General features: G+C 41.8%; 1 protein-coding gene across 2 annotated transcripts in view; it reads left to right on the top strand.

Moving 5' to 3' along the window:
* Positions 1 to 16952, top strand: part of LOC310773329 (glutamate receptor 3-like) — a gene marked incomplete at both ends in the record, with an annotated part of 166662 nt that extends 149710 nt beyond the window's left edge. The window contains 3 exons of one of the 2 annotated variants that reach the window (XM_083633204.1): positions 358 to 605; positions 9446 to 9560; positions 16701 to 16952. In XM_083633204.1, coding sequence (XP_083489330.1) covers positions 358 to 605; positions 9446 to 9560; positions 16701 to 16952 — 615 coding nt within the window. Of the gene's footprint in view, positions 1 to 357; positions 606 to 1331; positions 1447 to 9445; positions 9561 to 16700 lie in introns of both variants that reach the window. The other variant, XM_083633203.1, reaches the window with a different exon arrangement.
* Positions 16953 to 17487: the final 535 nt, after the last annotated feature.

The raw sequence follows: 17487 nt of genomic DNA, 5'->3' as shown, positions 1-17487 counted from the left end.
GGTGAGAAGCCGGATTAAGGATATGTGTCCTGGTCGCTGCACTAGCGCTTTCTCTGGTCAGCTGCGGAGTCTGTTCGATGGGAGGGGAACTGGGGGGAATAGCGTGATCATCCTACGTGCTACGTCCTGCCTGTGAAAGTCCTCGCTCTCAGGTGAAAATAAGTGGCTGGAGACTGCACATGTATCGGAGGAGGCATGTGCTCGTTTACAGCTCTGGAGCAACGACCGGGACACCCTAGCAGGCAATTGGCCAAGTTCGGGGAGGGGGGGGGTTTGTTGTCAGGGTAAAGGTTGTGGATATTTTCACCTGCCTAACTAACCTGCTTCTGTCTTCTCTCTTTCCCCCTTCGCATGCAGCGCTCCAAAATAGCAGTTTATGAGAAAATGTGGTCATACATGAAATCGGCCGAACCCTCGGTGTTCGCCAAGACCACACCAGATGGGGTGGCCCGGGTACGAAAGTCGAAGGGCAAGTTCGCCTTTCTTCTCGAATCCACTATGAACGAGTACATAGAGCAGCGGAAGCCATGCGACACCATGAAAGTGGGCGGCAACCTCGACTCTAAGGGCTATGGTGTGGCCACGCCTAAAGGCTCTGCATTAAGGTGGGTGGGATAATATAACAATATCCTCCCCATGTTGTTATAGTATTCCACCTACCCTGATGTCCTGTGGTCATTCTCTTCTTCCTCACTCCTTAATTCTTATTCTTTTTTTCTCTCAAGTGCATCGATGAGTTAACAGTATTTCAATCAGACATTTTCTATTCTGTTTTATCTATCTGGTTTCTGTCTCTGTGTTATTTTCTTCTTTCTCTTAATGAAAGTGCTATTGGTGTTTTAGTCACATTTACTAAATCCATTTGAATGTTGATGTGCACTCTCACCCTACCCGTCCTTGTTTGTTTTGACCTCTTTCCTCAGTCCCTCTGTGGTGCCCCTTGCATTGCTTCTAATTTTAATGTTGAAATATATTTTCCTTAACTTGCTACTCAAAATGCTGCTCTGTCAGTTGTGATGAATGATAACTTTGCATGCTGGATGTTGTTCTCTCTACTCTCAATGACCAAATGTCCCCATCCCGCACACTTCACTTATAAGCAATGTGACTCCATGCCACCTCTCTAATATTTAACACTTTCTTTGCTGTCAAACTGTCAAATGCTTCTTACCCTTTCCACGCCAGTGAAATTCTTGACCAATTTGTCCTTTCCGTGCTCCCTTTATGAACCATTGATATTGATCACTATTTTTCCACTATTTCTAATATTCTATATTAGATTTCTCACGGACCTGTTCATTTTCTTACAAGTTATGTTTTATCGTTTCAAGAAATGCTGTTAACCTGGCAGTGTTAAAACTGAATGAGCAAGGCCTCTTGGACAAATTGAAAAACAAATGGTGGTACGACAAGGGAGAGTGCGGCAGCGGGGGAGGTGACTCTAAGGTCAGCCTCAATGTCACCAAAGTCGGGTATCCTAGAACAGAGTAATCGGCAAGGCTGGCGTCACTGACTGTAACATGTAGGCCCAATCACAGCCAGACAACTTAACACAATTGTATGCGTTTGTTTTTTCAATTTTAACTGTGCAACTGAGATCAAACTGGGAACCCTTTGCTTGGCTAATGGAGGAAAAAGACTAAAAGTAATTGTGATATTTATAACAACAAAAATGCTGGGATACAGAATTAGGACAGATGATGATTTTGTATTATTATTATTTATGCTAGTATCCATTGAGGTGAGAGAGAGAGATAGCATTTGTGGTGTTTCCCAAGAGGCATCTTTTTAGTAGTTTGGCCTGTGGTTATGAAAGACAGAAAAACACACTTTCCCTCTGGTTTTTATATCTACAGGTCAACGAGGATAGTGTTGTAACTTCAGGGTGTTTCGCAGAATTGGCATTCTGTTTTTCAAAGTAACGCCAATAAGACCTATAATCTCACTGAACTCCGTCAATAAGAAGAATGCACTCTCCGATATCTGCCGCCTGGGCATTAGGGCCGGCGAGGGGGACAGCGTGGTCTTGAGGGGACTAAGCATCGCAGGCAAACGTGAGAATTCTAATGGCAAAGTGACACCTAACGGTCCAAACTTCTGTCTGACACCAACATCTTCTCACTGAGTAAAGTGTGAGACCACCGCTGTGGCAGGCTACTTTGGCTGGTCTTCATCCAAGGCCAGTCAAAGTCTTTCCATGGCCGCTCCTGACCTGTAAACAGAGTGGAGAATATGACCAGGGGCCCCATAAAAAAAAAAAAAAAAAAATCTCAGCATCATTGTAGCCTACGATTATTTTTCACATTTTATGTAAAAATAACTGAAGCTGCATTCACACCTGTAATGTATAAGTTGAATTAATTACATTGCACAGAGACAAGCTCCGGTTCCCCACCAACTAGAACATCTCTATATGCTGTGTGCAAAACACTGCAGGCATTTCAGCATAATGTCCCCATGCTCGCCTGCTTTACACTGATTCAGATGTGTGCACATCAAAGCGGGGCGCTGCCTGTAGCGCTGGGAGCTTTCTCCAGCCAAGATCAAGGTTTCTAATGATGACACCCATGTGGATCTCCACCCACGCACCGTTTTCATCTGAGGTCAAATCAGATTATGCGACCTTTCGATAAATGCGGCCCCTGATCTTGTGTTTCAGAGCCCAGGGCACGGTAACGGCCCGACTGCGGATCCGTCTCCGCCTCTGCTCTTCAGCTTGCATCATGACCACAGTACATTTGGCATATTGTGAGATGAGAAGGGCTAACTTTGCCGCTATGGACTCTAGTCATTCATTCCTGAGTGAGCGGGATATGGATACTACCTGTGCGGCAACTCAGAGAAGCCGTCTCCTCTCACGAGCAATCTGCCTCGATCCCTTGGTAGACAGAGTGTAGACGATCACGCCTGACTGCCACATTTCTTTGTCTTTATTTTGCTCACAGAAATGCACGTGTTGGTAATTGAACAATGCGCTTGAAATATATTGTATGTAACAACCACTGGGGAGAAAAACCAATTGAACACATCTGTTTATTTATACCTCAATGTAAACATCATGGACGTTTTATGAAGTAGACATTTGACTGTTTGTGTTCATACTGTACATGCTCATTCACATTCACACAAGAGTAGAAGTAGAAGTAGTACTCACAGCCAGGTCATTTCATTCAAAACTGTTATTGATATCGTTGTGGGTCAATCTAGTTTCTGTTATTTATGTCTTTAAATTTGGCCATTAGAGTCAGTATTTTGCATGAGCTAGTGTGTTAATTGTGTCTTGTATACTCTTTGTATGCTCTTAGTTTTTCTATAGATATCATTTTCAAGTTCCTGTTTGTAGAGTAATTGCAAGAGTACGGTACTGAAGGAAACTTAAATTTGAGGAACTGAAGGTGAGCGCTTCCTGTACTTTCTAAGTACACAACAGGTATTTGATCACTCAGTAGGTTGTATTCGTACTCCATACTTACCATCAAGGAAATGCTGTATATATGGAAATGATTTGCGAAGACAGATTTTAGTAATAAGATTGGAATTGATTGCTAAATGTCAAACGATAGCCTCACTCTTAGTTTCTCAATTGTCAGGTGGCGAGAACTTCAATTTGCTGATTTATGACCAGTGTTGGGGGTAACTCATTACAAAAGTAACATGACTTATAGGATTTCAGTAATATTATACCAGTTACTTTGTCAAGTAACTCAAGTTACAAATTGAGTTTTTTTTTTTTTAAATCAAAGCACATATTTAAAAAAGATACAATCATTTCCTAATCAAACTGTGCTTTTATGCAAATAACCACTATAGATGACAATAACAAATGAAAAGAATAACATTTAGAATTTTGGATTGTTTATACTGACTTGAAGGCGGTTGAAATTATTTTTCAGGATGGTTCCGGGGCGGCGATGTCATTCTGCTGCTGCTGTTGTTTTTGTAAAAGTAATGCAAAAGTAGTGTAATAAGTAACGAGTTACTCTACACAGACAGTAATATTGTAAAGTAACTTATTGCTTTCAAATAGAAGTAACTAGTAATATGTAGTCTATTAAATTTTTAAAGTAACTTGACCAACACTGTTTATGACTGTAAGTGAATATTTATGAAGACAGAATTTGATAGTCTTTGGTGTATTAATACTCCAGGTAGCAAATTATTGCTGCTTGAACCGGAGTCATTCAACTGAAGAACAGTTTTCCCAAACCGCCCTAAATAAATCACAAATGCTATTGTTGGCAAGGTAACACTTCATAATACTGTAACACAAAAAATGGGTAGTTACTGAGGAACGAGTAAGGAACGAACCATTAGTTCATGAATAGTTAATGAGTAGTTGATAGGTAGTTCCTTAATGGTAGTTACTTAAGAACTGACCATTAGTTACCATGTTAACGAACCAGTAAGTAATGATTACTTCCCTAATTTTTTTTTTTTTTTATATGTTTTCATTCACTAGTTCATTAATAGTTAATGGGTAGTTCCTTAAAGATCCTTAATGGTAGTTACTTAAGAACTGACCATTAGTTCCCATGGTAGTTACTAAAGAACTGACCATTAGTTACCATGTTAACGAACCAGTAAGTAATGATTACTTCCCTAAAAATTTTTTTTTTAATATTTCACTAGTTCATGAACAGGTAGTTCCTTAAGAACTGACTATTAGTTACCATGTTCGTGAGCATGACTCCACCAAATACTTACCAGTTGTTCATGAGTACTCATCGTTACTTCATGATTACCTTACCATTACTTACCATGTTAGTGCATCATTACTTCCTGCTTACTTTACCATTAGTTCCCATGTTTGTGCCCCCTCAAGTGAAGCAGTACATCTTCCTGAGTTGTTACTAAGGGATACACCATTACTTCCTGCTTACTTTACCATTAGTTCCCATGTTTGTGCCCCCTCAAGTGAAGCAGTACATCTTACTGAGTAGTTACTAAGGGATACACCATTACTTCCTGCTTACTTTACCATTAGTTCCCATGTTTGTGCCCCCTCAAGTGAAGCAGTACATCTTACTGAGTAGTTACTAAGGAATACACCATTACTTCCTGCTTACTTTACCATTAGTTCCCATGTTTGTGCCCCCTCAAGTGAAGCAGTACATCTTCCTGAGTTGTTCCTAAGGAATATACCATTACTTCCTGCTTACTTTACTAGTGAAGACGAATTTATTCAAGTATGCAAATTTAAAAAGTGTAGCTCCTCCCACTTTAGTAAAGTACCCTACCCCACTTAGGAGATCGAGGTACCCCACTAAAACCACGCCCCCGAGGCTCTACGACCTTCAGGGGCGGAGTTACCTTTTTTGGCTCCACCTACCCCCGCCGGAAGCCAGGGAAAGGGGGCGGAGCCTATTTTTTAACATTCGAACTCCTTGGGGGCGTGGCTACAGTTCTAGCCTACTTTGGTTAGGCCACGCCCACCGGAAGTGCGATATGTAAACCCTACCAAAAAAAGTGTTTTTTTTACTAAGTGTTTGAGCCAAGAACTAGTGAAATATTAAAAAAAAAAAAATTTAGGGAAGTAATCATTACTTACTGGTTCGTTAACATGGTAACTAATGGTCAGTTCTTAAGTAACTACCATTAAGGAACTACCTATCAACTACTCATTAACTAATCATTAACTATTCATGAACTAATGGTTCGTTCCTTACTCGTTCCTCAGTAACTACCCATTTTTTGTGTTACAGTATTATGAAGTGTTACCGTTGGCAAGAATAGTCAATCAAGAATATTTGATTGACAATGAATGAGGCTTTGTGGGGTCATATGCTTTTGATCTTTAATCTAAACCTTGGAGTAAACCGTTTATTTGTAACGTATAGGCTGGGGACAAGCCATTTATTGGTATTACTTTTGTAAGATTTCAGTCATTATTTTGAACATAAAAGGTGACTGAGCATGTGAGATGCTGGCACCCAAATGTCAGAACAACCAGCCTGAGTGAAGTTAACCATAATAGCTGTCAATGTTGTGGGAATTTGACTAATGCCCTCTGAGAAACTATTCCATTGGTTTTCAAGAGAACCACTTTAGACATCAGTTAACTTGCATCAGATAATCCCTGATTTTAATGAATTATTTCACTTATCCACAGTGTGCATAATTAATGAGCTGTCGCATATTGTGTCAGACAGAAGCAGGGAGAGTGAGAGAGAGAGTGAGAGCGAGAGGCATGACAGTGATGTGGTTGTAATGTGGGGATTTCTCACTTCTCTGGATTGGGCTTCTAAATGTGTTTTTCCTCAGATGTTGGCACAAGGGATAGTAACATCTTGTCCTGTGTATTAATTAATAATCCATATCTTGAACATGAATATTGTTTTTATCAGACAGCCAAAGTTAAATGGACAATGGAACAAGTCTGTAGGCCCTATGTGTGGGTGAGTGAGGGAGAGAGAAAGACTTCTGTTGATAACCCTTACATTTCAACTTTCTGCTTACGTACCAGTCTAATGTTTTGATCGGGGCTATGCTTCGGGTGTGATGGCCAACAAGATCAAGAGCTGCTATACAGTTGCATATAATTGCATTAATACATTTGTCTGTGTCTGAGTTTTTAAATTAGCTTGAGCTTCATATTCTAGAACCCCTTAGCAGTGCTCTTGGTTGTTTGCCAGTAACTGTGACGGTCTGGTTACAGTCACCTTTGTCATCTGTTCCAGTTCATTCTCCATGGAGCTGTAGAGTAAATCACTGCTCCACCAGAGATTTGGTGCAGCTCAAAGTCTTTGTTTTCCCTCTGATACTAGAAGGCAGCAGGAAATGCCTACTAAGACAGACCAAACTGTTGTCATATTACTATATTTTAATGGGGAAATGTAGCCTACTTGTGTTCCTGCTTATTGTAGCTGGTAAAGTGTTGTGGGCTCTAGGACAAGATGATCACATACCCACGGTGCTTTGGGGGCTTGGTAGGAGAAGCAGACTTGTAGGCTATCGTCCCGAGGGTCAGTCAGCAGTGAGAATGACACTGCTTGTTTTGGGTTCTCTTTGAATTTAGACACAGGTACACAGGAAATCAGTGTACTGAAAATGCCAGGTGTTGTACTGTTCTCCATGTTTGACAGAGTTTATATTGGAAAAATACTAACTACAATTTAAAGGAGTAAAAGACTACCCATTATGGGTGTTGTGATATGAGGCATGATAAAATGATCACACTATACTTGTTTTATCACTTTAGTATTGTTTTAATAGTGAATACATGGAAATGTAAAGATATTTTTCACATACTGCAAGTTACATGATACAGTACATTTGGTACAGACAGAACTTCCTGCCAGTATTGTGTGTGTTTGGGAACATGGCAGCTGGGTTTGGGAGAAGGCTGTTTTAAATGTGTCAAATAAGCCTTGGCTTTAATTTGGACTCAAACATGTTCACCAATAATTGCAGCAGCTTCGACGACATGAAAAGACTCAGCCATGAAAGAGCTTTGACTTCTGTCTTTACAAATGCCATGTAAAGACTATTCATAAACCTAATTGCTCATTTGTGTTACTACAGTACACTAGCCCATTAGTGTTTGAAGGATTTGAGATGATAAAGCCTTTCTTACATATTTTATTTCTTAAATGTCTAACTACTGTTTCCGCCTCATGAAATGCTCTCCCTTGCCAGAATTTCTGCCTTAGTTATCGTTACAAGGGTAAATTACTATAAGTTAATGATCCTCCAACCCTCAACCTCCTGCAACAGATTCATAACAGGAATGGATGGCTTTAGCGTTGTTTCCTAATTATTTTCCTATTAAACTCTATAGGGATGATACCAGAGCTTATTCATGTGAGGAAATGTGCTGCTTTAGTGATCACTGCAGGGGAATTCTCACTTCTGGTCATTTATCCATCCATGCTTTAGTTATGGTGTGAGAGTAATTTAGCACAGACTAGTCTCTGTAGAAACTCACAGGGATGCATTGAAATTCAATGGAGGTGGAAAAACACCTGAAAAAAATCACATGATTACTGATGCTAAGTTCAGATTCATAGAAATCACAATGTTAGAATTTATGATATATAGCCTAAAAAAGTAGATTTGTATGTTTCTTCCCAAATTGATGAAAATATCCCCAAATGTTACAGTGTAACATGATACAGCAGAACCAAAGCATCCAAACTGTCATTGTCCAACTCATTTTGAGAGTTCACTGTGTCTGATCTTTGTTGCTCTGAGAAATACATAGTTGAAGTGTAACAAGCATTCCACTCTAGCAAGAGGCCATTCATGTCCAACTTTGTTTCAGCCCTCCATACGCTGCAAAGCCAAAAAGCAGAAACGGTAACATTATAACAAGTGAAATGGTCAAATCTATACAAGTAGAAAAAAATTACTTCAAATTGGGTCTCTTGCCCAGATGAAATTATCGCTGGTCTTTGTCAATTCATAGTAGTTTGACGGCTTAAATCCTCAATAGACTTTGAAACATTATTTTCTGCTATTTGACTTTGTAGCACAATATTCATCACTGCTCTCTTAGACTAGACAGAAATAGAAAAGCCGCTCTGATTGGAGGACAGGACTGCACAACATCATCCATTCAAGATCATGCATGATGTCTTGATTTTTTTTTGTATAACTATATATATTATCAAAACTGTGATTTGTATTTGACATACAAAGAATACAGTGGTGAATACAATATATTTAATGATGTTCGATTACAAACACTGATATTTTTCTGAAAGGAAATAAGCTTGGAAATCTAGCAGTCAAGTCGAGCATAATGTCTTGGAAAACAAAAGCCCCAGACTGACTCCCCTCATCCAGGATTTGGTTCAAAAAGTGTCTCTAGAGACTCCTTCAGCCAAATCTATTTGGAATCAGATGACTGGAAAATATCCTGATGAGTATAGCTGAATAAACAGGGAAAAAAACTAATAAACCTAACTGCAGATAATCAGTGTGATAATCATTATCACTCCACATTATGCTGATGTTTTTGGAACAGAAAGTTGCTTTTCATCATGGGGCACTCATCTAAAAGGGGCAGTTTTGCGAGACATTGGCTATCCATAGCTGTTTTGAAATTGGACTGCTATTGTTTTGTTTGTTGTCAAGAAAGGGTTCCTGTTAGATCCACCTTGCTGAACATTTAAAAGGCTGCCCATGGCAACAAAAAAGTGCCCTTAGCAATTACTGCATTCATTCTGTAAGGCTATGCAGCAGCTTCTTATCTGCAAGTTCAAATCTTATTGTCTTTTGATCAGTGTGTGCCGATTACTCAAAGCGATACAGGTAGGGTCTGGCATACTAGGGTAGTCATGGTGGATTATGAAAGGTCACATCTTACTGTAGTCTTGCCTGCTATCTGTGATGTCTTGGCCAGGACCCTACTGTATCGCTTTGCACAATATAAAGTCATTTAAAAAAAGTTGAATAACATAAAATAACATAATAAAATGTTATTTATGTTATTTCCCACGTGAAGAACTCCTGTAAACCTTGCAGTATTGAAACTCAGTGAACAAGGCATCTTAGACAAGCTGAAAAACAAATGGTGGTACGATAAGGGTGAATGTGGAACCAAGGACTCTGGAAGTAAGGTCAGTCGCTGCAGGTCTTTTTATACTGATTGCAAAATGCATTTTGACCTCTTAACTGTTCATATGCAAACATCTAAAGCATACATTCTGTCAGACATGACATATAGATGACTGTCTGCCCTTAGAATAACATCTACAAAACATTTTAAAATACACTTACTCTTACTCCACACTCATTCATTACATGACTTTAAACATGACTTCATTACTATCTAGAAAAATATTTTAAAAAGTTGCATGATTATGCACAATTATTTTTTTATTCATATCAAATTATGAAAAGTTGAATCCCAGAATTGTAACCATTATACTGCTATTCCATAGACCAAACCTCTATTGAAATGTAGTTTATTGGTGTTCTTATTAATTTGTTTGCAGACTGTGTATATTGACACCATCAACATAAAGCACTGCTGCTTAGCGACAAGCATCCTTACTCTGGAAAACTCCAAACTGAACCTTTGAATACCATCTGGCCATACAGTGGTCAAATGGCATTCAGTCGTCACGTTTCAAGGATGGGGTGTCACAGGAAGGAGAAACACTTGAATCACTTTATATAAATGAATAAGCCAGTGAACCTGTCTGCTAGGTGTGCAACTAGAGTCTGTACTGACAGGGTTAGGGTATCTAATAGGAACTAGAGTCTGTACTGACAGGGTTAGGTATCTAATAGGAACTAGAGTCTGTACTGACAGGGTTAGGGTATCTAATAGGAACTAGAGTCTGTACTGACAGGGTTAGGTATCTAATAGGAACTAGAGTCTGTACTGACAGGGTTAGGGTATCTAATAGGAACTAGAGTCTGTACTGACAGGGTTAGGTATCTAATAGGAACTAGAGTCTGTACTGACAGGGTTAGGGTATCTATATGAACTAGAGTCTGTGCTGACAGGGTTAGGTATCTAATAGGAACTAGAGTCTGTACTGACAGGGTTAGGGTATCTAATAGGAACTAGAGTCTGTACTGACAGGGTTAGGTATCTAATAGGAACTAGAGTCTGTACTGACAGGGTTAGGGTATCTAATAGGAACTAAAGTCTGTACTGACAGGGTTAGGGTAACTAATAGGAACTAGAGTCTGTACTGACAGGGTTAGGTATCTAATAGGAACTAGAGTCTGTACTGACAGGGTTGTATCTAATAGGAACTAAAGTCTGTACTGACAGGGTTAGGGTATCTAATAGGAACTAGAGTCTGTACTGACAGGGTTAGGTATCTAATAGGAACTAGAGTCTGTACTGACAGGGTTAGGTATCTAATAGGAACTAGAGTCTGTACTGACAGGGTTAGGTATCTAATAGGAACTAGAGTCTGTACTGACAGGGTTAGGGTATCTAATAGGAACTAGAGTCTGTACTGACAGGGTTAGGTATCTAATAGGAACTAGAGTCTGTACTGACAGGGTTAGGGTATCTAATAGGAACTAAAGTCTGTACTGACAGGGTTAGGGTATCTAATAGGAACTAAAGTCTGTACTGACAGGGTTAGGGTATCTAATAGGAACTAGAGTCTGTACTGACAGGGTTAGGTATCTAATAGGAACTAAAGTCTGTACTGACAGGGTTAGGTATCTAATAGGAACTAAAGTCTGTACTGACAGGGTTAGGGTATCTAATAGGAACTAGAGTCTGTACTGACAGGGTTAGGTATCTAATAGGAACTAGAGTCTGTACTGACAGGGTTAGGTATCTAATAGGAACTAGAGTCTGTACTGACAGGGTTAGGGTATCTAATAGGAACTAGAGTCTGTACTGACAGGGTTAGGTATCTAATAGGAACTAGAGTCTGTACTGACAGGGTTAGGGTATCTAATAGGAACTAAAGTCTGTACTGACAGGGTTAGGGTATCTAATAGGAACTAAAGTCTGTACTGACAGGGTTAGGGTATCTACAGTAATAGGAACTAGAGTCTGTACTGACAGGGTTAGGGTATCTAATAGGAAGTAGAGTCTGTACTGACAGGGTTAGGTATCTAATAGGAACTAGAGTCTGTACTGACAGGGTTAGGGTATCTAATAGGAACTAAAGTCTGTACTGACAGGGTTAGGGTATCTAATAGGAACTAGAGTCTGTACTGACAGGGTTAGGGTATCTAATAGGAACTAGAGTCTGTACTGACAGGGTTAGGGTATCTAATAGGAACTAAAGTCTGTACTGACAGGGTTAGGGTATCTAATAGGAACTAGAGTCTGTACTGACAGGGTTAGGTATCTAATAGGAAATAAAGTCTGTACTGACAGGGTTAGGTATCTAATAGGAACTAAAGTCTGTACTGACAGGGTTAGGGTATCTAATATGAACTAGAGTCTGTACTGACAGGGTTAGGGTATCTAATAGGAACTAGAGTCTGTACTGACAGGGTTAGGGTATCTAATAGGAACTAGAGTCTGTACTGACAGGGTTAGGGTATCTAATAGGAACTAGAGTCTGTACTGACAGGGTTAGGTATCTAATAGGAACTAAAGTCTGTACTGACAGGGTTAGGTATCTAATAGGAACTAAAGTCTGTACTGACAGGGTTAGGTATCTAATAGGAACTAGAGTCTGTACTGACAGGGTTAGGGTATCTAATAGGAACTAGAGTCTGTGCTGACAGGGTTAGGGTATCTAATATGAACTAGAGTCTGTACTGACAGGGTTAGGGTATCTAATAGGAACTAGAGTCTGTACTGACAGGGTTAGGTATCTAATAGGAACTAGAGTCTGTACTGACAGGGTTAGGGTATCTAATAGGAACTAAAGTCTGTACTGACAGGGTTAGGGTATCTACAGTAATAGGAACTAGAGTCTGTACTGACAGGGTTAGGGTATCTAATAGGAACTAGAGTCTGTACTGACAGGGTTAGGGTATCTAATAGGAACTAGAGTCTGTACTGACAGGGTTAGGTATCTAATAGGAACTAGAGTCTGTACTGACAGGGTTAGGGTATCTAATAGGAACTAGAGTCTGTACTGACAGGGTTAGGTATCTAATAGGAACTAGAGTCTGTACTTACAGGGTTAGGTATCTAATAGGAACTAGAGTCTGTACTGACAGGGTTAGGGTATCTGAGAGGAACTAGAGTCTGTACTGACAGGGTTAGAATCAGAATAATCAGAATCAGATATCATTTATTCACCATTATGTTTTGTAACATATAGGAACTTGTTTTGGCATTAAAGTGCTTAAACTTTTTTCACATAAAAGGGACAGTGCAAAACGAGGCAAATACAGTGGAACAACAGGACAAGAAAGTGCAATATTTGGTGATCATACAGGTATGGGCAGTGCAAATATTTGGATAAGGGTTCAGGCCCGAGGCAGCTCCCTTTAGGGGGGGGGGGGAACCGGGGGATACCTGACTGGTTTACGAGACGTGCTGCTGAGGGGAAGAAGCTGAGTCTGTGACGGTTTTTTAGAGTCACTGGCAGGCGTAGCCGCCTACCGTGAGGAAGCATGGAAAAGAGGGCATGACCCGGGTGGGATGGGTCAGCCATAATCTTTCTGGCCCTCTTCAAGGCCCTGGTGTCATGTAGGGACTGGAGAGAGGGGAGGGGGCAGCCGATCACCTTCTCCGCTGATCGAATCACCCGCTGCAGCTTGGTCTTGTCCTTGACCGTAGCCGCAGGGAACCAGGTGATGATGGAGAAGGTGAGGATGGACTCAATGATGGAGGTGTAAAACTGAGTCAGCATAGACCTCGGCAGCCGGAACTTTTTTAGCTGCCGCAGGAAGTACATCCTCTTCCGGGCCTTCTTCATGAGAGCGTCGATGTTCAGCTCCCACTTCAGGTCCCGGGAGATCGTCATGCCAAGGAAGCGGCAAGACTCAACAGAGGCCACTGGGGTGCCTCCCAAGTTGAGCGGGGGGGGAGGGGCTGCCTTCCGCCTGAAGTCAACTACCATCTCCACTGTTTTGAGAGCATTGAAGGCCAGGTTGTTGTCTTTACACCAGCTCTCTAGCCGCGTGATCTCCCTCCTGTAGGCGGACTCATCCCCATTGGAGATGAGGCCTACCAAGGTGGTATCGTCTGCAAACTTCAGGAGCTTGACCGACGAGTGGAGGGAGATGCAGCTGTTGGTGTACAGGGAGAATAGTAGGGCAGACAGAACGCAGCCCTGCGGGGAGCCAGTGCTGATGAACTTTAAAAGGGAGATGAATTTCCCTAGCTTCACCCGCTGTGACCTGTTGGTTAGAAAATCCGTGATCCACCTGCGGGTAGAGGCCGGCACCCGCAGCAGGGACAGCTGGCGTTCTAAGATGTGTGGTAGGATCGTGTTGAATGCCGAGCCGAAGTCCACAAACAGGATCCTGGCGTAGGTGCCTGCATGGTCCAGATGTTGCAGGACAAAGTGCAGAGCCATGTTCACGGCGTCGTCCGTGGATCTGTTGGCTCGGTATGCAAACTGCAGGGGGTCTAGTAGAGGGTCTGTGATGGACTTCAGGTGGGCCAGGACCAGGCGCTCAAAGACCTTCATGACTACAGACGTCAACGCGATAGGTCTGTAGTCATTAAGGCCTGTGACCTTGGCCTTTTTGGGGACGGGGATGATGGTCGAGGCCTTGAAGCACGCTGGGACCCGACACAGCTCCAGCGAGGTGTTGAAGATGTTGGTGAACACCGGGGACAGCTGGTCGGCGCAGTGCTTCAAGGTGGCAGGTGTGACAGAGTCTGGTCCGGCCGCCTTCCGGGGGTTTTGGCTCTTAAACAGGCGGTTTACCTCCCTTTCGGTGACAGAGAGGGAGGGGGTGGGGGGGGGGGGGGGGAGGGGGAGGGGAGACAGGGGAGGAGGGAGGGGGGAGTGTGTGGGGGGGAAGGGGGGAGTGTGTGGGGGGGGGAGGCAGGGGAGGTGGGGTCACCACTGGGGACTGAGGACAGGGGGTGTGGCCGGGAGGCGTGGGGAAGGAGGGTGGGGGGGAGCTTCTCTGTCTCGAACCTACAGTAAAACTCGTTGAGCTCGTTGGCGAGGAGGAGGCTGTCAGTCGTCCGTGGGGACTTTGGTTTGTAGTTGGTAATTGTTTTGAGGCCTTTCCAAACGGAGAAGGGGTTCCCCTTAGGGTACCCATAGGGTATATAATAGGAACTAAAGTCTGTACTGACAGGGTTAGGTATCTAATAGGAACTAAAGTCTGTACTGACAGGGTTAGGTATCTAATAGGAACTAAAGTCTGTACTGACAGGGTTAGGTATCTAATAGGAACTAGAGTCTGTACTGACAAGGTTAGGTATCTAATAGGAACTAGAGTCTGTACTGACAGGGTTAGGTATCTAATAGGAACTAGAGTCTGTACTGACAGGGTTAGGTATCTAATAGGAACTAGAGTCTGTACTGACAGGGTTAGGGTATCTAATAGGAACTAGAGTCTGTACTGACAGGGTTAGGTATCTAATAGGAACTAAAGTCTGTACTGACAGGGTTAGGTATCTAATAGGAACTAGAGTCTGTACTGACAGGGTTAGGTATCTAATAGGAACTAAAGTCTGTACTGACAGGGTTAGGTATCTAATAGGAACTAAAGTCTGTACTGACAGGGTTAGGTATCTAATAGGAACTAAAGTCTGTACTGACAGGGTTAGGTATCTAATAGGAACTAGAGTCTGTACTGACAGGGTTAGGGTATCTAATAGGAACTAGAGTCTGTACTGACAGGGTTAGGGTATCTAATAGGAACTAGAGTCTGTACTGACAGGGTTAGGTATCTAATAGGAACTAAAGTCTGTACTGACAGGGTTAGGTATCTAATAGGAACTAGAGTCTGTACTGACAGGGTTAGGTATCTAATAGGAACTAGAGTCTGTACTGACAGGGTTAGGGTATCTAATAGGAACTAGAGTCTGTACTGACAGGGTTAGATATCTAATAGGAACTAGAGTCTGTACTGACAGGGTTAGGGTATCTAATAGGAACTAGAGTCTGTACTGGCAGGGTTAGGGTATCTAATAGGAACTAGAGTCTGTACTGACAGGGTTAGGGTATCTAATAGGAACTAGAGTCTGTACTGACAGGGTTAGGTATCTAATAGGAACTAGAGTCTGTACTGACAGGGTTAGGGTATCTAATAGGAACTAGAGTCTGTACTGACAGGGTTAGGTATCTAATAGGAACTAGAGTCTGTACTGACAGGGTTAGGTATCTAATAGGAACTAGAGTCTGTACTGACAGGGTTGTATCTAATAGGAACTAGAGTCTGTACTGACAGGGTTAGGTATCTAATAGGAACTAGAGTCTGTACTGACAGGGTTAGGGTATCTAATAGGAACTAGAGTCTGTACTGACAGGGTTAGGTATCTAATAGGAACTAGAGTCTGTACTGACAGGGTTAGGGTATCTAATAGGAACTAGAGTCTGTACTGACAGGGTTAGGTATCTAATAGGAACTAGAGTCTGTACTGACAGGGTTAGGTATCTAATAGGAACTAGAGTCTGTACTGACAGGGTTAGGTATCTAATAGGAACTAGAGTCTGTACTGACAGGGTTAGGTATCTAATAGGAACTAGAGTCTGTACTGACAGGGTTAGGTATCTAATAGGAACTAGAGTCTGTACTGACAGGGTTAGGGTATCTAATAGGAACTAGAGTCTGTACTGCCACTCAGCGTTTAAACCACCCCAGGCTTCAAATGCAAATGGTAAAACTCACATAAATGAATTTCAATATTACAGTTTGGCTTTTAATAGCAGCAAAATGGTTCAATTCGCCTTCCACAGCTTGCCACTTTTGATTGAAAATGTAGACTGCAGTGTGTTGAAGGTTAAGTTGAGAAGCTATGGTAGTGAATCGAGGGTTTAATGTTTAGACCTGTACGACAATGACCACCTTCCTATTATAGAGGTGGCCTCATAAAGAGACCATGAAGTAGAGTAGGTCGAGCCTTTCTCTCTACATTCACCGACCCAGCTGGTAGAGTAGATACAGCCTGAGAGTTGGCTCTTTTCTCCTGCAGTAAGTTGCTCCCAGTTTACCTCAAAACTAGGCAAAGTATGTCTCCAAGGGGTTTTGTAGAAGCAACTGGTTACCTTTGGGAATGGTTAGTTAATGTGTAGTGAGGCTGGATGTACTTGTAGGATTTCTGTTGGTGTGGGTGTACATTAAGTTTGAGGTGAGCCTCAAACTATCACTTCCAGAGTCTTAATCATGCTCTCTACCTCCCCCAGGACAAGACAAGTGCACTAAGCCTGAGCAATGTGGCTGGAGTCTTCTATATTCTGGTTGGAGGGCTTGGCCTGGCTATGACTGTGGCTTTGATAGAGTTCTGCTATAAATCACGGGAAGAAACCAAAAGACTGAAGCTGGCCCAAATGCCCAATGCCCAAAACTTTAAGCCAGCCCCTCCAGCAAATGCCCAGAATTTTGCCACGTATCGAGAAGGCTACAACGTCTATGGAACAGAAAGCGTTAAAATCTAGAGGGTATGTCTTCTGTCCTACTGACCAACATCTGAAAGAATGTCTGTTTGCTCGCTGTGTCATTTTGTCATAACTACTAGGGCTGGGAGTGGATTAAAAAAATATTTGATTATCTGGGGCGTTGATTCCACCCACAGGAGCCTACAGAATTTTTTTTTTCCCAGATTGAATCTCAGAGCCAAATTCCTCTCTGACAAGTGTGGTGGCTCAAGTTTGCCCAGCAACAGAGTGAAAAACAAATGCCTAATTTTACACCTTACACATCAGTAGGTGTGGTGGTATTTTGATTTAGAGAAATATGAAAAAGTAAGATGTCAAATTTGTAACAAAAGAGCATCGACAATTAATATTGCAGTTTATTTTACAAGATCTGCTTGCATCCCATATGTTTCATTTTTGGAATTGAGAATCAAGAATGATTTTTGTCTGGAATCCAAATAGGCCTAGCCTACTTGGAATCGGAATCAGTCAATTCGAAAATGTCTGGAATGGAACAGGCCTACATCTGATCATAAATTGCCAGTGTCTTCGTCTG

Source organism: Poromitra crassiceps, assembly GCF_964638095.1.
Source record: "Poromitra crassiceps genome assembly, chromosome: 1".
Lineage (NCBI taxonomy): Eukaryota > Metazoa > Chordata > Actinopteri > Beryciformes > Melamphaidae > Poromitra > Poromitra crassiceps.
The sequence above is the reverse complement of the archived record's forward strand: the minus strand, read 5'-3'. Positions and strand labels throughout refer to the sequence as shown.